Here is a 20,895-nt window from a genome sequence, read left to right as displayed (position 1 = left end):
GGGTACACACATATCCAAATGGGTTTTCCCTCACCAGATTTCCTGCTTTGTAAAAGGTCTCATACCTGAGCCTAGAAAAACAAATACAGTTCATGAAGGATTGCTACTTCAAATGAACATTTTGACCTCTGAGCCTACTTTTTTACCAAACAACCTCCTTAGAATTAAATTTATATTTTATTTCACAAACACACGTGCAGCACTTACTATGTGTGAGGCACTGTCCTGAGCACTTTATAAATATTAACTTATTTAATCCTTGAAGCAAATCTATGACGAAGATGCCTTTGTTATCACCATTCTACAGGCAAGGGTCAGAGAGGTTCCGTTCTTTGTCTAAAGTCACACAGCTAATTGAATTGCTGGGACCAGGCTTGGCAAAGAGGCTATCTAGCTCCAGGCTCCATCAGCCCTTTCTGCCCTGATGTTATAGTGTCATAAGTTTTTTATTTCTTTTTTTCCTTTTTTCTTTTTATGTTGTAATGTGAAGTCATAACAATTGCAAAGTTCTTTTTTTGTTTGTTTTTTGAGATAGGGTCTCACTGTGTTGCCCAGGCTGGAGTGCAATGGCACAATCTCAGCTCACTGCAACCTCAACCTCCCAGGCTCAGGCCATCCTCCTGCTTCAGCCTCTTGAGTAGCTGGGACCACAGGTGCCTGCCACCATGCCTGGCTAATTTTTAAAATTGTGTGTATATATGATGTCTCCCTGTGTTGCCCAGGCTGGTCTCGAGCTCTGGGCTCAAGCAGTCCTGTAACCTCAGCCTCTCAAAGTACTGGAATTACAGGCATGAGCCACCATGCCCAGCTCGCCATGGTTTTTTATGACAGATCTCACTGATCACATTTCTTTTGCTCTGTGGCTGGAGAGATGCCTCAGAACCCAACTCATGTGCCTCTAACTTCCTCTCTATGTCTGATTTTAATTTTAAGTTTATTAATGGCTTTAATTTCAAGTGTATTCATGTTTTCCTATATGTGAGGTTTCCATACATATATGTATTTTACTGTGGTGAGATACACATAACCTAACATTTCCCACTGTGACCATTTCAAGTTCAGTAGCATTGAGCACACCGACACTGTTCTGCAACCAGCACACCATTCGTCTCCAGAGCACTCTTTGACTTGCAAAACTGAGACTCCATCCCCATTCAGCACTCATTCCGCATCCAGTGCCTCTGATGCCTCATCCAGGTCGCCACAAGCCGACCCACCGGGCAGGTGCGTGGGGCTCACACCTGGGAGTTCGCACTCCTAACTCTGCCCTCGCCTCCCCATCCCTCTTGCAGATGAAGGCTTATGGGACATGTTTGTGAAGGACATCCCACGGAGTGCCACATCCTACACCCTCAGCCTGGATAAGCTCCGGCAAGGCGTGACTTACGAGTTCCGGGTGGTGGCTGTGAACGAGGTGGGCTACGGGGAGCCCAGCAGCCCCTCCACGGCCGTGTCAGGTAGGCCCTCCCAGGGAGGTCTGTCTTCTTCTGAAGGACTAGAGGGAGAAATGAGGTCGAGGGGGACAAAGGGGACACGAACTTGCTGCTTTAGGTGTCTCCAGCTCGGTTGAGGTTCTGCTCAGAGAATATGCGGGCGGGGAGAGCAGTGTCAGTCTCCAACACCTCCCCAGTGCCACCCATCCTCCTGGGCAGCTCCCTGCTGCCCTCTGGCAGGACCCCAGGCCCCGGAGCCTCCCCCAGCACCACCAGCAAGGCCCCTTATGGGTTCTGTGTCCACGCTGTGCTCCAGCAATTCCTAATGTGTTTCCTCGTAGTTTTTAAAATCAGAGACACATGCAAGTGTCAGAGGCATGAGCGTGAGTCACGCGGTGTCCCCTCTGCGGCAAAGGCATTCCCAAGGAAAGCAGAGCCCCGAGCCCCTCTATTAGCTGGTGCGTCCTTGCTGGGGAGCACGTGTGATTTTGGAGGGACAAGAACCACCCCAGCAGCCATGGGGGAGCCCACGAGTGCCTGACAAGAGGTCATGTCTTCCCGGGGCCTCCCAGAGAGCCAGCGGAGGGGCTGGGGACAGTAGCTGCTCTGGGCACAAGGCGAGCAGTATCGCCATCCCTGAGGATGGCGTGCAGGTGGAGGTACTGCCGCTCCCGGGCTGGGCGTTTCTTTGCGTGCTCGTCGCTGTGAGGTGCTGCAGGCTCCAGAGGCCACCCTGGGTCCAGGACCAGGTCTGCTCTCGGGGGAGTGGCAGAGAAGGCCAGGGCAGGGCTTCCTCCCCCAGGGCAGCCATGTTAGATGACAGACGTGTCTGCAGTCAGCAGTCATGGCAGGGGTTATGACCCACAGGGCGGGGGCCATGACCTTGCCTGGGAATCAGGAAGGTGCCCGAAGCCTGCCACAGGGGAAGGGACACCTGCAGGAGGCAGAAGGTGGTGGAGAAAAAGTCCTGGTCATTGAAGAGCCGTGGGTGGGGGAGCTGGAGAGGGAGGGGCAGCAAAGCTGGTCCGTGGTCATGCCCCCCCAACCCCCCATGTGCCTAGGGACTGAACACTGGCTGTACCTGCGGGTTGCTTGAGAAGGTGAAACACACACCCTCGCTGTCCCCTCACCCCAGACAGTGACTTCCGTGGCTCCAGGCATGACTTTCTTTACCACACGGTGATTCCGTTGTACAGACCGACTGCGAGCCAGGGCACCGGGGGTTCAGAGAGGGCTGGGCTGTGTTTGAGGAGAGGGGCTCTCAGCAGCACGAAGGGCAGGGAGGCCTCGGGGTCGGGGCAGCAGAGCCTCAGCCAGAAGCCCCGGCAGGGCCAGCTCCATTGGTCCTCCTCCTGGGATCAGGAAGAAGCTGTTCCTCTCCTCTGCGTTAGAGCTGCTTGAGCTACTGACCGCACTTGTTGAAACTGAACTTAGTCTTCGTCCTTTGTGTGCTATGAGTTTGGAGGAAGGACCCTGTGCTCGCCTGTGGGTGAGCGTGGGCCCTAAGCCTGGTACGCTGGCCTGGGAACATGCTTGAATTCCGGGGTCACTCTGTGAGAGGGGCTGTGAGAAAGGGACCCAGAGAACCCCCTGATTTTTTTTTTTTAGATGGAGTCTCGCTCTGTCTCCCAGGATGGAGTGCAATGGCACGATCTTGGCTCACTGCAACCTCCGCCTCCCGGGTTCAAGTGATTCTCCTGCCTCAGCTCCCAAGCAGCTGGGATTACAAGCATGTGCCACCACGCCCGGCTAATTTTTGTGTTTTTAGTAGAGACAGGGTTTCACCCTGTTGGACAGGCTTGTCTCGAGCTCCTGATCTCAAGTGATCCGCCTGCCTTGGCTTCCCAAAGTGCTGGGATTACAGGAGTGAGTCACGGTGCCTGGCTGATCACTTAATTTTTTAATGAGTAAGATTTAGAAAAAGCACAGATTTCTCATTTCCCTAATTTTCATTATGAATATTTTAAATGTACCCCAAAGTAGAGAGAATGAGGAACCCCCAGCACCCCTCATCCCAATTCAGAGATCCAAGATTTGCTGCATGAGCTTTACCTGTGGAAATGGATACAGAGCAGTTCTACATGCCGGTTCCTCATGCGGAGCATGCACCCTGACCCCACTTCCCGGGGCCTGTGGCTCAGGCGTCTCTGACACTCCATTGCACGCGGAGCTGGCCTTGCTGTGAGCTGGACAGCACTGAGCTCATCGCATCCTTCAGGGAAGCCAGCAACCATCACCGGCTGGCATCAGGACCAGGCCAGGCCCGGCAGCTGGGACGTCCTGCCCCATGTGAGAGTCCTCCAGAACAGCCCGGCCTTTCTTTCCTGCCAGGTGCTAGGGCCAGGCCCACTCTGGGCCATTTGGCCGGTGGTGTCAGTGTGTCATCTGTCAGACTTGCTGTTGGAGTACTGAATGCACAGCCCGCAAACCCACTTCTGTCTTTTGGATTTAAAGCACCATCACCTCCTAAGGAGCCCTGTGAACCTGCATTAACCAAAGCCGATTCCCTGCTTTTCTTCCTGGTGTGCACACATCCCCTATTCGTGAGATATAGGATAGAAGCTTCGGCTGGCTGTGTTTGGAAGGGTTCTGGCTGCTGGGGACCAACACTTGGGCTTTGCCTGTAAGAGGCTTTGTGTTCTGAGGGGCTTCCAGTGCCACAGAACCCACTCCCCTTCCCGGCCCATAGAAGGCCCTGAATGGGACGCCGGGACCACCCAGCACCCATCAAGATACAATTGCCCACTTTTCTGTTCTTAGCGAGCAGAATGAGACAGAAGGAAGAAGAGCATCCTTCAAAGCTGCCTTTAAATGCATTTTTTTCCATTCATTTCTCAGAAACACATCTAAAGAGAGGTCCAGTCATTCAGCTCAGTTTTGCTAGAGGCAGAAAATAAATAAAACACAGCCCCAGGCTTTAGGGGTTTATGGTCTGCGAAGGGGCCAACAGGTAGAGAAATACACACAGTGCGTGTTTCCAGTGGGGGCTTCTGCACACATGCAGTCGGCAGGGGCAGGTCCTGGAGTGCTTTGTGGGCTCAGGGTTCACCCCGCGGCTGATGGGAACCACTGAGAATTTTAACAGGGGGGCAACTGATTTCTCTCTGAGGAAGATCTCTCTCAGGTGATGTAAAGGATGAATCTGAGCAAGACAGGAGGAGGTATAACAGGTGGAATGTGAGTGTCGTGTGCAGGCAGGAGGTGGTGATGGAGAAGGCAGGGGACCTGGAGCCGTCTTCTGGGATGTCCCAGCACCAGGAGAGAGAAGGACGTCTGGGCGCTTTGTTCTATCCTCACTTTAACCCAGACAACGTTTTCGTTTGCTGGCTTGCTTGTTTTGTGGAGGCAGGGTCTTGTTCTGTCACCCAGGCTGGAGTGCAGTGGTGTGATCGTGGCTCACTACAGCCTCTACCTCCTGGGCTCAAGCGATCCTCCCATCTCAGCCTCCTGAGTAGCTGGGACCACAGGTGTGCCACCACACCTAGCTAATATTTTTAATGTTTTGTAGAGAAAGGGGTCTTGCTATGTTGCCCAGGCTGGTCTTGAACTCTTGGGCTTAAGCAATCCTCCCACCTCAGCCTTCCACAGTGCTGGGACTTCAGGCACATGCCTCTGTGCCTGGCTGGTTTTTGTTTGTTTGTTTGTTTGTTTTGTCTTTTGTTTGTTTGTGTTTTTAGAGATGGGATCTCGCTACATAGCACTGGATCAGGCAGTGTTTTTAAACGGATGAAAATAGGAGAGAGCAAGTAGGAAGGGCAGTTTTAGTGGGCAAGGTCAGGGCAAGGGCAAAGATACTGAAGTCTCCAGGGCAGGGGCGGCTTGGAGGACAGAGGAGCCCTGAGCCTGATTCCACAGAAAAGGTGGCAAATGGCGGCTGCTGAATTCCCAAAGCCTGCTGAGGACCATGGGAGCCTCCTGAGCTTGTCCCATGGGAAAAGTCCACCGGCCCGGCTGGACAATGGTTTCCTCTCACCTGTAACCAGGAGTTATCCACCCCAGCCTTCCCTGCCGCCCATGTGGCCCACGGGAGGTGACTGCAGCTGGAGTGTCTGCCCCACATCACTGTGTGTCCGTATCTTTTCCGCAGCTCAAGTGGAAGCCCCGTTCTACGAGGAGTGGTGGTTTCTCCTGGTGATGGCTCTGTCCAGCCTGATCGTCATCCTGCTGGTGGTGTTCGCCCTCGTCCTGCACGGGCAGAATAAGAAGTACAAGAACTGCAGCACAGGTGCAGGTCCGGCCCCTTCCTCGCATGTCCCACGATGCTACTCAGCCAAAACACAACGTTCGTTCTCTCGTGGATCTGCCGGGCCAGTATCCGCTTTTCCATTTCATTTGCCTGTAGGTGCTGAGAGAGACGCAATAGGTTTTCTTTCTGGGGGCAGCCAGGCACAGCCCAGGGAGCGCTCTACGCCTCGGGACCCAGATGCTGACCCTGCCTGCCCTCAGATTAGCTATATGTCTTGGATAAGGGTGTATGAGTCATCCAGCCTCAGAGATCCCCACTCTGTACCTTTGTTCAAATGCAATTGCTTTTTTTTTTTTTTTTCTTTTGAGACAGTCTCACTCTGTCACCCAAGTTGGAGTGCAGTGGCACAATCTCGGCTCACAGCAACCTTTGTCTCCAGGATTCAAGTGATTCTCCTGCCTCAGCCTCCTGAGGAGCTGGGATTATAGGCACCCGCCACCACGCCTGGCTAATTTTTGTATTTGTAGTAGAGACAGGGTTTCACCATGTGGCCAGGCTGGTCTCGAACTCCTGACCTCAGGTGATCCGCCCACCTCAGCCTCCCAAAGTGTTGGGACTACAGACGTGAGCCACCACGCCCGGTCTAATCACATTTTTTAGTACTATTAGAAAGCCAGGTGTGTCTGGGCATGGTGGCTTATGCCTGTAATCCTAGCACTTTGGGAGGCTGAGGCTGAGGATCACCTGGGCCTGGGAGATCCAGGTTGCAGTAAGCCATGATCACACCACTGTACTCAGCCTGGGCAACAAAGCAAGATCCTGTCTCTTTTTTTTTTTTTTTTAATTTGAGACAGAGTTTCGCTCTTGTTGCCCAGGCTGGAATGCAGTGGCCCAATCTCGGCTCACCGCAACCTCCTCCTTCCAGGTTCAAGCAATTCTCCTGCCTCAGCCTCCCCAATAGCTGAGATTACAGGCATGCACCTCCACGCCTGGCTAATTCTGTATTTTTAGTAGAGACAGGGTTTCTCCGTGGTGGTCAGGCTGGCCTCGAACTACTGACCTCAGGTGATCCAACCACCTCAGCCTCCTGGAGTACTGGAATTACAGGTGTGAGCTGCCATGCCCTGCTGAGATCCTGTCTCTTATTAAAAAAAAGTACAAAGTGTTAAACAAGTGGCATATTGTACTATGCAATATTATAAACACAGTGACTGGGGCACACCTCAGATGTTGATGTTTTGCTGTGGCTCACAGACTATCACGGAAGCATCTCCATGGCATAGTCTCGCCTGTGGCCCACCTCTGAGCCCTCTGAGGCCCAGAGCAGAGCTGTGTCTCCAGCAGAGCAGGCATTCAGTTAATAAGCATTTATTGCTGAATGAATCACTATCATTAGAGAAAGGAACAAATGAACGTAGGGTAAAGCCAACCACAGAGAGCACAGACCTTGTGACTCCATTTACATGAAGGCCAGGAATACCCACAGTGAATGGAAGTTTCCAGGTTTGCCTGTTGGTGGAGAGGTATAAACAGGGAAGATGCATGAGAGCGCCTCACAGGTGCTAAACATGCTCTGTCTCTCCACGTGGACGGTGGTTACATTCACAATCATAAAGCATCATTCTGCCACTTAAGATTAGCATAGCTTGTGCATTTGATTATCCTCAATTTTAAAAACCTCATCGTTATCAATGAGGCCACTTCTCTGGATAACCAGAATGTAACTGAGTACTAGACCGCAGCCTGTGTCTTGTTTCTTAAATAGAGACGGGGTTTCGCCATGTTGGCCAGGCTGGTCTCGAACCCCAGGACTCAAGTGATCCTCCCACCTCAGCCTCCCAAAGTGCTGGGATTACAGGAGTGAGCCACGCACGGCACCTGGCCTATGGCCTGTTTTGATCCCACGGAGCATCTACCAGAGCTGTAGCTGAGCCCAAGCACGTGGTCACTTCTCTGATATCGCCACTACCACTGGGCCAGACCTCCTCCTGAGCCCAGCTCATTCGTTGGAGGTTTTCCCATCAACTGGGTCTTCTCTTTTTGGAAAGGCAGATCCCTGATGAGCTATTCTTTAAAAAAAAAGGAGCTGGCTACATTAGCCCTGTTGGCCAAGGAGCTAGGCAGAGTAGGTTCCTGACCCCGGCCACAAGTCCCACCATCCTTGTGCCAAAGGGGTTAAAAAAACCAGGCACCTAAAATGCCTCCCTATTTGCTTCTATAATGTTAAGCAATTCATCCCTCCAAGAAAGGATTTATTTTTTTCTGTATAAATTCACTTCTAACAAGTGTTCGTAAATCAGATTTTATTCCTGTGGGATTTACAATGTATGAATGGCGTGTCATTTTCCCGAGTTAATGCTATTACAGAATCCTGTGTCTGGTGCATAGAAAATCTCCCTGCTTTTCACTCTCCTCCTCCATCTGGAAAACAGACTTGAAAACGCAGATCTGACCTGCAGCTTCCCATGCTCAGCTGCACCCTGCAGTATTAACTTAACATCATAATTGAAGCCTGGAAAAAATAATACTTATCTACCAGAATGTCTCCCGTCCTGCTCACTAGACATTGCAAAACTTAAACCTCCGCGGTGACAGCCTCACTCGACACCCCTTCCTGCGCTCCTTATCCTCCCATCCTCATCTGAATTCCTTTCTGATCTCGGTTTCCACCTGCTCACCTCTCGTCATCCCAAATCCCCTCTCCCAGGCAAGCCCGTCTTTCATTTCCTGCTCTGTGTTCTTCCGTTACACACAGATAGAGCGTTAAGGTTTAAGGCACGTCAAAGGGGGGCCAGGTCCCAGCAGAGAGGAGACTCTTGGGGTTTAGAAATGCCAACACACTTAGCAAATACCTGCCAAGCCCCTGGTATGTGTGTAGGTGCTGTCCTGGGGGCTGGCGGGGCACCGGGGAGCATGGTGGACTTAAGGCTGTACCTCAAAGCAAATATGCGTGAGAAACAGAGGTCACTTTATGTGGTCAGGGAGGTCCTCTTTGGTCTCAGGGCATTTGAGCTGTGATCTGCAGGAAGGGTTAAGAAGCCCGGAAAATACTGGAAGAAGGAGCTTCCAGCAAGAGGGAGAGCCCTGAGAGAGAAACCCGTGTTAGTGAGGGGCTGAGGGCTGGAAGATGACGTGGGGTTTGGCAGGGTGGACAGACCAGGCCAAGCTTGGGGACGGCTCGGAGGCCTTGGACTTTCCTGCAGGATGAGATGGCAAAATCTAGTGGAATTTTTTTTTATGTTGTTTGGTTTTTCAAAACTTTATTCATTTGCTCTGTTAATATATTTTAGAATATGTTTTGCTATATATTTGTAAATTTACTCTTTTTTAAAGTGTACGGTTCAGTGGTGAATGCACAGATATGTGCAGTCGTGACCACAGTCAATTCTAGAACGTTTGTATCACCTCAAACGGAAGCCCTGTACCCTTTCTTTAGCCGTCACACTCCCATACATTTATTTCTACTTCCTGTTTTGCTAAATGATTATGAATTTTTATTTTGGAATTTATTAAATATTTAATTTCCCTGACTTTTAAAAGGCTTATGCATTCTTGGCCAGGTACAGTGGCTCACGCCTGCAGTCCCAGCGCTTTCAGAGGCCGAGGCAGAAGGATTGCTTGAGGCCAGGAGTTCAAAACCAGCCTGGGCAATGTAGTGAGACCCCATCTCTACCAAAACAAACCAACAAAAAAGTCAAAAAAAGTTTATGCATTCTGAGTCTATTTTCATAAAACAGTGGCAAGAATACTGGTATTTTGGGATCAGGCAGAACAAACACTGAAATCTTAATATTGTCACTTGGCTCCAACATTGTGATCAATACCTAGCTTTTCTCCCCAGCTCAGCCCTCAGAGGGGCTGAAGCAGGTGTCCCCGACTCTGGGCTCTGCATGCGGCAGGACTCAGGAGCTGCCTCACTGGCCAGCTCTGGCTCAGTGCCGCTGCGGTGACCACACCAATAACACGTCTGTTGTCACTCTCCTGCTGGGCTTTAGGAAAGGGAATCTCCACCATGGAGGAGTCTGTGACCCGGGACAATGGAGGATTTGCTGCCCTGGAGCTCAGCAGCCGCCACCTCAATGTCAAGAGCACCTTCTCCAAGAAGAACGGGACCAGGTAGGCAGCCAGCGTTGTGCCGCGCCCACCCGGAGATCTGAGCTGCCAGGGTTGGGGTGACAGCCCACGCCCACGGGCACCTCCCGCATCCCACCTTGTGGTTCCATGAAGCAAAACCTAACCCACTGCCAAGCGCGATCCCAAACCACCAGGGGCAGCCCTGAGTCTAGGAGGGACGGAGTCAGCAGAGCGGCTGGAAGTATTTTCGGGGCATCTCTGGAGATTTAGAAAGAGGGCCTCAGGTGTGTGGGAAGGACCTGGAACACCCAGGGGCTGCCAGGTGGGCCTTCCGTATCAACCGCGGGCACCTTGGATCCCAGCGTTCCTAGTTCACAGAGGTGTCATCTGGGCTGCCACAGGCCCGACTGGGTGTCCTCGAAAGCTAGCCTGGTGCTTGTTGCTGATTTCATTGTTCTTTGTATTCCAAAGTTTTCCCGTGCCGATACACATCGCCATTCCATACACGGATGTGAGTGCAGGCAAGAAGGATTTTCACCACCAAAGCCTCCTTAGCTTATAAACCTTTTCCTAAATCCAGCAGGAAGCAAGGTTTCCCAAACAAGAGAGGGGATGACCTGGGTTTGCCTTTTTGATGTGCAGAGCGCCATCCTCTGATTTGAGAACCCTTGACCAAGGAGAAGAGCCAGGATTGGGGAGGGGTCTTGAGTGTCTGGAAGGAAAAACCTAAACACCTGAGGATGCTTCCTAGAAAACATACACCTCGGGGCCTTCCCGGGATGCCCCAGCCTTGGGTTGGAGAAGGCTCCTCTCCCTCAACCAGACTCACCTTGGATTACACTCAGTTGCAAGGGCGTGGAAATCACACGTCATCCAGACCCAGACAGACCCCAGGGTTTCCTCTTCCCTTTATTGTTTACAAAGCTGCAGGGGCCAGCAGTGCCTGGAGATTCCCTGGGCGACCCCCGCCCTCCACTGAGTTTGGAAATCTCAGATCACTCGGATGGTGCCAAGGCATGGGCAGGCCTTTTCCCAGCCACTGACGCTCTGCCAGCCCCACAGGTGCCAGTCCAAAGCACCGCAGGCCACTACCCCACGAGGCCTTCCCTAGGGCTGAAGGTGGATGCTGCTGGTGACATCTGGTCACACCTTTCATTTCTTTTGTCTACTGGGAGGCAAGTTTTTCCTGCCATGTAATAGAAACATGAAAAAGCAACCATGTGTAGTTTCAAGGCCAGGAGGAACTTGTCACAGAGAATTTTAAAATATTATGTGCCCTGCTCCCTTGCTATAAATCTGTCTTGTTCTGAGTTCTGAGAAGAGACACACACAGCCTTGAAGCACATTGCCCAGGAATAGACAGTCGTTCAGTTTGTGAAGTCCATCTGCTTCCTAGGAAAGAGAAACATCATTTGATGATGAGGTTGGAGGTGCTCAGCCCACAAAGACCCAAGGACAAAATAAAATTAAGATGCAAAAGAAAATGGACCCTTCCCTTAGGTTTTTAAATAAGCCATCACCTTTTCAGTCCTAGCAATAGGACCCTGTATTTGTCTGTCCTCATGCTGCTAATAAAGACATACCCAAGACTGGGTAATTTATAAAGGAAAGAGATTTAATGGACTCACAGTTCCACATGGCTGGGAAGACCTCCCAATCATGGTGGAAGGCAAGGAGGAGCAAAGTCAAGTCTTACATGGTGGCAGGCAAAAAGAGAGCTTATGTAGAGGAACTCCCCTTTATAAAACCAACAGATTGTGTGAGATTTATTCACTCTCACAAGAACAGCATGGGAAAAACCTGCCCCCCATGATTCAAGTACCTCCCACCAGGTCCCTCCCATGACACATGGGAATGATGGGAGCCACAACTCAAGATGAGATTTGGGTGGGGACACAGCCAAACCATATCAGACCCCAAATGTGATTGAAGGAAAGGATTCTCTGCTGAGAGGGGAAGTGTCTGGGCAGGGACACCTGAGATTGGTCCCGTAGCATCATCCCCCAAATATCTTAGAAATACAGGCACAGTTGATTTATGTCTCCCCAGTGCACATCTGTGCTTCCAATTTCTTTGTGGGGAAGACATCATTTTAGCTCCTTAGATAAAAAGATTTACCCAAATGTTTAGATAAGAAATGGCATCTTTCCCAAAGTAAATTACCTTTGAGATAGAGAAAGAAAGGCCCTTGGGCCTTCACTGGGCCTTTCCAGGAGAAACTGAGGCACACCCTGGGGGAGACAACACCCATGGCACAAAACCAGAGGTCTCCAGCCTTCCCAGCAGAGTCTCCACCCAAGGCCCAGTTTCCTGGCCTGTAGCCTCTCCTTGCTTGGTCACCCAGCGTTACTTCTCCCATTGAGGGATGAGAAGACACTCCCTATGCAGCCATCATTCAGCTCTGCGCTCACTCCTCGCAGCATGCTGGAGGTCCTGGATGTGGTCCCCTTGAGTGCACAGCTGCCCGTCTAACTGCACACAGGCTGCTTTCACTATCAAGTCCTTGCACACCCTTTGGAGGACTAAGAAGCACTCAATCCTGCCTGATTTGAAAACTCAACAATGTTGTACTCAGAGTTTTTCCCCAAGTTCTAAGTTCTCTGTCTGAAAAATAGAAGCTGGGCTTTTACTCAGCTCAGATAGTCTCCAGGAAGTGGGGAGCTGAAGAGGGTATTCATTTTCTGTTGCTGCATGACAAATGACCACAAGTTTAGCAGCTTAAACCAACACCTATTTAGCACCACACGGTCTCTCTTGGGCAGGTGTCTGGGCACAGCTCAGCTAGTTCCTCTGCTCATGGCCTTGCATGGGTATAATCCAGGCGTAGATGGGCTGTGTTCTCATCTGGAGGCTCAACTGGGCAAGAATCCTCTTCCAAGCTCATTCAGCCTGCTGGCAGCATGCATTTCCTTGTGGCCGCATGACCGAGGGCCTCAGCCTCTTCTTGGCCCTCCTCTGGAGGCTGCCCTCATGTCCTTAAGGCCACTCATGGTCTCCTGCCATGGGGTCCTCTCCAGAGGCTGCCCTCATGTCCTTGAGGCCACTCATGGTCCCCTGCCATGGGGTCCTCTCCAGAGGCTGTTCACAACATGCTGTTTGCTTCTGCGAGGCCAGCAAGAGCATCTCTGTCTCCGGTCCGCCAAGATGGGGTCTCCTATAATATCATGTGATCATGGGCGTGATGGGAGTAGCTGTCCTTCGCCCATTCCATTTAACGTAACCCAGACTTCAGTCTGCCATGTTCCACTGATTAGAGGCATGTCACAGGCCCTTCCCACACTCACAGGATGGGATGATGGGGTGGGGGGCAGTGATGGAACCATCTGAGAATTCCACCAGCCAGAGAGGATGAATGCTGTCCCACCAGACAGGGAGACCAGGCATGGTGCAAACTTCCCCAATTCCCTCTCATCTGTAGGAGACAATTCCCACTCCTTAGCATGGCAGATCAGACCGTTCCTCATGACTCCATCCTCACCTCTCTCCACACTCTCCTGCCTGCATCTGGCAAGCACCCAAGCTCCCTGGCCTCCTATCTGTCCTGACCTCAGGGTGCTCTTTGTATGTGAGTGTGTCACTGCTCCTCCTGGCACAGACCAACTCTTCCCTCATGCCTACAGGCCTAGCACAGTCTCTATAAGTGACAGGCACAGGTACACAGAGGCTGTTGACTCACCAGATAGCCAGTGCTCAGAATTTTTTGCATCAGTTGCCAGAGTGATGTTAAAGGCTGTGGGCTTCCTCTTAGTCCAACGCAGTAAAGGCCAGATGCCAGGTTAGGAGGCCTCTGGGGGAGGGCGTCTTTTGCCCAGAGGGTAATTGCGGCATGGGTCCTCATCCCAGGTCCCCACCCCGGCCGAGCCCCGGCGGTCTGCACTACTCAGACGAGGACATCTGCAACAAGTACAACGGCGCCGTTCTGACCGAGAGCGTGAGCCTCAAGGAGAAGTCGGCAGACGCGTCAGAATCCGAGGTCAGTGTGGGCGCCTACTTCCGGGCAGTGATCGTCAGCCCCTACTTCTGCAGTGAGACTTCTGCCTCCTCAGGCTGTCTTGTCCTATTTGAGTCTCACAACGTCCCCACAGGCAGAGCCACGGACAAAAGCCTTCATTTTGCAGATGGAAAAACATGAGAGAGCCCAAGTTCCACCCCACGGCCTGCTCTGGGTCCCGCAGAGCTCACAACAGCCTCAAGCAGTGTAGACACTCCAAGGCTGATTCATGGAGGAGCAGGTTTTGATTCTCAAGTCCGGGAGGCGGCAGTGAGAGATACGCAAGGCTGGCGCCCTCTGTGAGGGGTTCCTTGCAGAGCAAAGTGTGGGTGTTGCCTGGGTGCCAGCAGGCTGAGTGTCGGATGGTCGCTTACACCTGCTCCAGCTCATGTAGTCCCGGGGGAAACTGGGCCTAGACCACCTCTTACAGATGGAGCCAGCGGGACTCAGGGAAGATCAGTAACTTGCCCCGTGTGGACTCCTGCCCCGGAAGCCCATTCTCTCTCCATTTCACTTTCAGAGATAAACATAGGTTGCCATAAAACTTGGTGGTCTCTAGACCGCAGTTAGAGTGGCAGCAGGTGTGATCCTGCAGGGCAGATAGAAAATGCGACCTCTTCACCAGATAGGAGCTTCCTGCTCACCCCGGACATTCACTTCCCCTGACACCCTGCCAGCCTCCCACCCTGCCCAGGGAGCTCCTGTTCTAGCTCCCTCGCTTGTGCTGAAGAAGAGGGATTTGTTCATGGCAGTTCCGGGTCACGTATCGGGCTCAGGGTGAGCCCAGACTTGGGATGTGTTCCTCTCCTCACCGAGCGGCTGGACCAGGGAGATGGCTTCCCCGAGGGAGTGTCAGCCTCCATGCTCTCCCTCCCCGACCCCAGGGCCTACCCGCCTCAGGCCTCCCCTGCGCCTGCGTGTGCAGCAGTTCAGACGTGGAGTGTATTTCTTGTGTGACGTCCTGTGCGGTGTCACCCAAAGAGACTTTAAGCAGCAAGGCAGCCATGAGGGGGCTCCAAGCAGGGGGCTCAACACACCTTCCATACAGGGGCACCATCTCCATTTCTCATACTTACCGGCAAAAACAGCTGAAGCAGCAATTAGAGAGGTTGTCCCATCAGTCCTGAACTTTTTTCTCTCGGATATGCCAGGCCTGGAGAGGGGTGAAAACCACCAACCATTTGCTGTACACATAGGCCTGCCCCGCCTCCTGGCACTCAGGTTCTAAATCAATATTTAATCTAAAGTAAGTCTCACCTTCATTTTAACCTGAATTCAGGCCTTATTGAGCCCCGGGGCTCTATCAAATGGCTTCTTTTCAATTGTGGGTTGTAGAGGAACTCCCGGCGGGAAGGGCCAGCAGGTGGGTGTGGCAAGGCCAGCTCTGCTTTGCTTCGCGTGTTCTGTTTGCAGAGGACGCTGGGTTTGCTGTCGGCACCATAGCCCTGGGCTTGGCAGAAACAGCAGGCAGCAAAGCAGATGTTCGGAAAGGGACATTTGTCTAAAACTGAGGGGCTGTCAGGTGAAATCCTGCAAAACTGACTTGCCTTTTGTGATAAGGAAAAAGCTTATCAGAAGCTCGCTACGTGTAGGAAAGCAGCACATTGCGCAGAGCAGGGCAGCCTTCGAGCAGGACAGTCTGTGTCAGTAAAGAGGTGCATCTCACGGCGCCAGCCTCGGGCCTGTCCCTGCTGCCGCTGTCAGCTGCTGCTCTTTGGAGAATCCAGACACCGTGGGGTGTCATAGCTATGGGTGGTTCCTATGCACAGAGCACTCGCTGCTGTTTCCAGCGCTCACTGTGGGCCTGGCCCAGGGTGAACGTGCACTCCTTTGCCGCCCACCCCAGCCCCAGGAGGTGGGGCTGTCTCCTTATTGGTCAGAGGCTGAGGTTGTCCAGCAGGCGGCTATTGAAGCTGACATCCAGCCAGACCCCCGTGTCTCCAGAGCTCAGTGTACCCCTCCCCTCCCCATCGGTCTCCTCCAGCCCCACACAAGAGGTGCATACCTAAATACAACACACACACCTAAATACACATGCACACATATGTACACATACACACGTGCACACATACATATACCTACACACCTGAATACATGCTGACATGCATAAACACATGCATACCTAAATACAGCACACACCTAAATACACATGCACACATATGTACACATACATGCACACACATATACCTATACACCTGAGTATTTGCACACATGCATACATACATGCATACCTAAATACAACACACACACCTAAATACACATATGCAAACATATGTACACATACATGCGTACACACACACCTACACACCTGGATATATGCACACACATGCATACACACATGCATACCTAAATACAACACACACCTAAATATACATGCATACATATGTATACATATGCACCTGCACACACATATACCTATACACCTGAATATATGCACACATGCATACCTAAATACACGCACACATATGTACACATACATGTGCACACATACATATACCTACACACCTGAATACATGCTCACACATGCATACCTAAATATAACACACACCTAAATACACATGCACACGTATGTACACATACATATGCACACCCATATACCTATACACCTGAATATATGCACACAAGCATACACACATACATACCTAAATACAGCACACCTAAATACACACATACACACATATGTACACATACACACATGCACACACACACACCTGCACACCTGAATATATGCACACACATGCATACACACACGTATACCTAAATACAACACACACCTAAATACACACATGCACACATATGTACACAGACATGCACACACATACATACACCAACATACCTGAATACATGCTCACACATGCATACACACATGCATACCTAAATACAACACAGACACCTAAATACACATGCACACATGAATATATAACCACACATAGATGCGCATACATACATATAACTACACACTGAATACATGCACGCATATACATGCACACATGTACACACACCCACATGCACATACCTAAATATATACATACAAAAATATGCATGTACATACATACACCATATACACATACTTACATATGCCTACATACCTAAACACATGCACACATACATGCATGTGCAAAAACATGCACATATGTACTCATACACATGCATGCACATGCACACAGGCACACACCACACATACTACATGCTTGTGCACATATATACACAGGCATACATATCTAAATACAAGTACAAACACATGCACACAACTACACACACATACACATATATACATGCATGCATAACGCACTTATACATACCTAAATACACACATGCACACACATACACTCCTGCCCATATGCACACACACATACACATCTAAATACAAACACACAGAGATGGCATGATGGAGGGAGGTGAGTGTGGGGAGGGAGGCAGGTGAGTGTGGAGGGGGGGAGGTGGGTGTGGGGAGAAGGGTGAGAAGGGAGGAGAGCAGGACCTGGAACCCACACTAAATGGAATTCTGCACAGAGAGTGTTGTCATCCTTATGTAATAGGCAGAAAGCCGAGGCTGAGTTTTTGAATATCTTCCCTGAGACATGCACTGATGAGCTGGACTGGGGAGGCAGACCTCAGCATCTAACTGGAAATCCCACCTTCCCACCAGTCCTGCTCTCAGAGCTAAGTCTCAGGCTGCGTGGCTGGGAGGCCAGGGGTCCTGCTCTCAGAGCTAAGTCTCAGGCAGCGTGGCTGGGAGGCGAGGGGTCCTGCTCTCAGAGCTAAGTCTCAGGCAGTGTGGCTGAGGTGGTGAGGGGCCCAGGAGCCAGGCCACGCTGCTCCCACATTGCAAGCCCTGTGCTGGAGGAAAGCGTTCCTGCAAATGCACCTCATGGTTCCTAGTGCCTTTTGGGTGACAGGCTGCTTCTGGAAGCTGATGAAAGGTACAGACATGCTCTCCACCTACATACAGGCAGAATTTCACGTAGGATCTGGGAAGACTCCCCAGAAATTTCTTACAAACCCCACCACCTAGCGTCCCATGGAGTCCCAGCCAGGAATCCCCACACCTGGACCATCCTGTGCCCCTGAGGTTGTTGGGCGGATAAAGCGTGGCCTCCCTTGTCTGTAGAGCTCTTTGCTGTGTAACCTTCCTGCATCCTGCTTTTGAAGCTTATGAATTTGGGGGATTTTAAGGCACTCCATATTCATGGGATCCCAACAGAGGGAACTGGGGACTTAGATCATTTGAGAAGTGCCAGCTCACATGGTAACATTCACTTTGAACCACTATTTGAAACAGCTGGATTGAGACATAATTCACATGTCATACAATCCACCCATTTGAAGTACACAATTCGGTGGGTTTTAGTACGTTCACAGAGTTGTGCAGCCATCACCACAGTCAATTTTAGAACATTTCCATCAGCCCCCAAAACACCCTGTACCGATTAGCAGTCACTCCCCAATCTCACCAAACCACCCACATACACCTGCAGCCAACCCCAGCTCTTGGCAACCACTAAGCTACTTTCCACCTCTCTAGGTGTGCCTATGTGGACATTTCATCTAAATAAATCATGCAGTATGTTGTCTTTTGTGACTGGCTTCTTTCACTTAGCATGATGATTTCAATGCATTTGAACCACTCTTACTAAGTAATCAATTTGTATGTTTCATCAGTTCTCTTTTGCAATGTTTTAAAATCTGACTTCAGAACTTCTCACTTCATAGGAAACAAACATGTTGTATTTTCCTTGACATATTTGCCCATATGGTTTCTTGAAACAAAAGTGTATTTTTTTGTTTTGTTTTGTTTTTGTTTTTTTTCTTTTGAGATGGAGTTTCTCTCTGTTGCTCAGGCTGGAGTGCAGTGGCACAATCTCAGCTCACTGCAACCTCCACCTCCTGCGTTTAAGCGATTCTCATGCCTCAGCCTCCCAAGTAGCTGGGATTACAGGTGCCCACCACATGCCCGGCTGATTTTTGGTGTTTTTAGTAGAGATGGGGTTTTGCCATATTGGCCAAGCTGGTCTCGAACTCCTGACCTCGAGTGATCCTCTCAAAATGCTGGGATTACAGGTGTGAGCCACCATGCCCAGCTGGGAAGTATATTTTTCTTTGAAGGGTCTAATGGAACACAGGCTAAGTGTCACAAGGGGATTTGGAAAGGCTGCCATCTTGACAATTATGTCTCTCCTAGTCTAACCCCAACCCAACTCCAGTCAGGATCTTATTCTTAAAAAATGCTTTATTGAGTTATAATTAACGTACCATATAATTTGCCCATTTAGAATATACAAGTCAATGGTTTTCAGTATCTTCAGAGTTTTGCAATCATCTCCACAATTTTGAAACTTTTTCATCACTCTAAAAAGAAACCCCATAACTCTACCAGTCACTTCCCATTCCCTTCTCCCTCCAAACCCTGGCAACCACTTTCTGTCTCTCTATATTTGCCTATTCTGAGCATTTCATATAACAGACTGATGTAATAAGTGGTTTTGTGATTGGCTTATTTCATTCAGCATAATGTTTTCAGGGTTCATCAGGATTCACTGATGTATGTTGTAGCACATATCAGTATTTCATTTCTATATTATACGGGGGAAAAATTCCATTGTATGGATATACCACATTTAAATATGTATTCGTCAGTTGATGAACATTCGGCTTTGTTGTGTCTGAGATCCCCAAGAACACTCCCAAGTTCAGTGATTCACTAGAAGGACTCACAGAATTCAGCACACAACATCCTCATGACTAAGATTTATTACAGCAAAAGAATACAGAATAAAATTAGCAAAGGGAAAATGTGCACAGAGCAAAGTCCAGAGGAGACAAGGTTCACATTTCCAAGAGTCTTCTCCTATGGAGATGCACACAGGACACACTTAATCCTCCACCAGGGAGTTCTGAGGACACATATGAATTGTTATCTACCACAGCTTTACCATAGCCTTGCACTTAAAGCAAACTGCAGCTGCAGTGTAGGTACTGCTGATTAGAAACTCAGTGTCCAGGGTTTTGGGAGCTGGTCACATAGGCATCCTCTGCCAAGCATGTACCAAAACTCCAGACTCCAGAAAGAAAGCAGGTGTTTGCATAAACCATATTATTTGTACAGTTTAGACACTGCAATCTTATTATTTAGGGAAAACATTTTATCAATGAAAGGAACTTTTACCAGTGAAGTTCCCAGATGCCAACCAAGGGTAATCTTTGAAAGCAGGTCTTTTTAAGGCTAGTGGTCTCAGACCTGCTCTGTTAACTTCTTTCCGCACCAGATTGTTTCTACTTTTTGGCTACTGTGAACAATATGCCCTTTATCTGGTTGAGTTTGGTGAGTGTTTTTATTACCAAAAGGTTTGGAGTTTTGTCAGATGGTTTCTCTGTGTCTGTCTGGATGATTTTTGTCCTTTGTTCTATTTATATGGTATATTACATTAACTAATGTTTGGATGTTAAACCAACCTTGCATTCCTACAATAAATGCCCATTGTTCATAGTGTATAATTCTTTCTTTATGTGGTGGGATTCAGTTTTCAATATTGCTGAGCATTTTTGTATCTATACTTATAAGGGATATAGGTCGGTAATTTACTTGTCTTATTTATCTTTGTGTGATTTTTGTATTAGGGTAATATTGGCCTTATTGAATGATTTGGGAAGTATTTCTTCCACAACTGGTATTAATTCTTTAAATGTTTGATAGATTTCATCAGTGAAGTCCTCTGGTCTCGGACTTTTGTTTGTGGGAAATTGTTAATTACTAGTTTTATCTCTTTATTGGCTATAGATTTATTCAGTTCCCCCCCCCCACCTCTTTATTTATTTATTTATTTTTGGTTAAGTCAGTGTCACTCATTTGTGTCTTTCTAAGGATTTTTAAATGTTATCTCATTAATCTAATTTATTAAGATACAGTTGCTTATAGTTGTGTACAGTTGTTTATAATCCTTCATTTCTGTAAAGGCAGTGGTAACTAATATCAATAATTAATTCCTGATTTTAATAGTTTGACTCTTCTCTCATATTTCTGGTTAAAGTTTTTTCAATTTTGTTAATCTTTGCAAAGAACCAACTTGTAGTTTCATTGATTTTCTCTAGTATTTTTCTACTTTCTATTTCATTTATTTCTACTCTAATCTTTATGACTCTTTCTTCTGCTTGCTTTGGAGTTAATTTGCTCTTCTTCTTTCAGTTTCCTAAGTTGGAAGTTTATGTTGTTG

General features: G+C 49.3%; 1 protein-coding gene across 7 annotated transcripts in view; it reads left to right on the top strand.

Annotated features, from left to right (window-relative positions):
- SDK1 (sidekick cell adhesion molecule 1) overlaps positions 1-20,895 on the top strand; it is a 653,438-nt gene that overhangs the window by 618,988 nt on the left and 13,555 nt on the right. For all 7 annotated transcript variants that reach the window (XM_031665629.1, XM_031665628.1, XM_031665627.1 and 4 more), the window contains 4 exons: positions 1,293-1,457; positions 5,521-5,658; positions 9,615-9,735; positions 13,537-13,666. In XM_031665629.1, coding sequence (XP_031521489.1) covers positions 1,293-1,457; positions 5,521-5,658; positions 9,615-9,735; positions 13,537-13,666 — 554 coding nt within the window. The remainder of the gene's footprint in view (positions 1-1,292; positions 1,458-5,520; positions 5,659-9,614; positions 9,736-13,536; positions 13,667-20,895) is intronic.

Source organism: Papio anubis, chromosome 4, assembly GCF_008728515.1.
Source record: "Papio anubis isolate 15944 chromosome 4, Panubis1.0, whole genome shotgun sequence".
Classification (NCBI taxonomy): Eukaryota; Metazoa; Chordata; class Mammalia; order Primates; family Cercopithecidae; genus Papio; species Papio anubis.
Note: the sequence above shows the minus strand (reverse complement) of the source record. Positions and strands in the feature narration are given on the sequence as shown.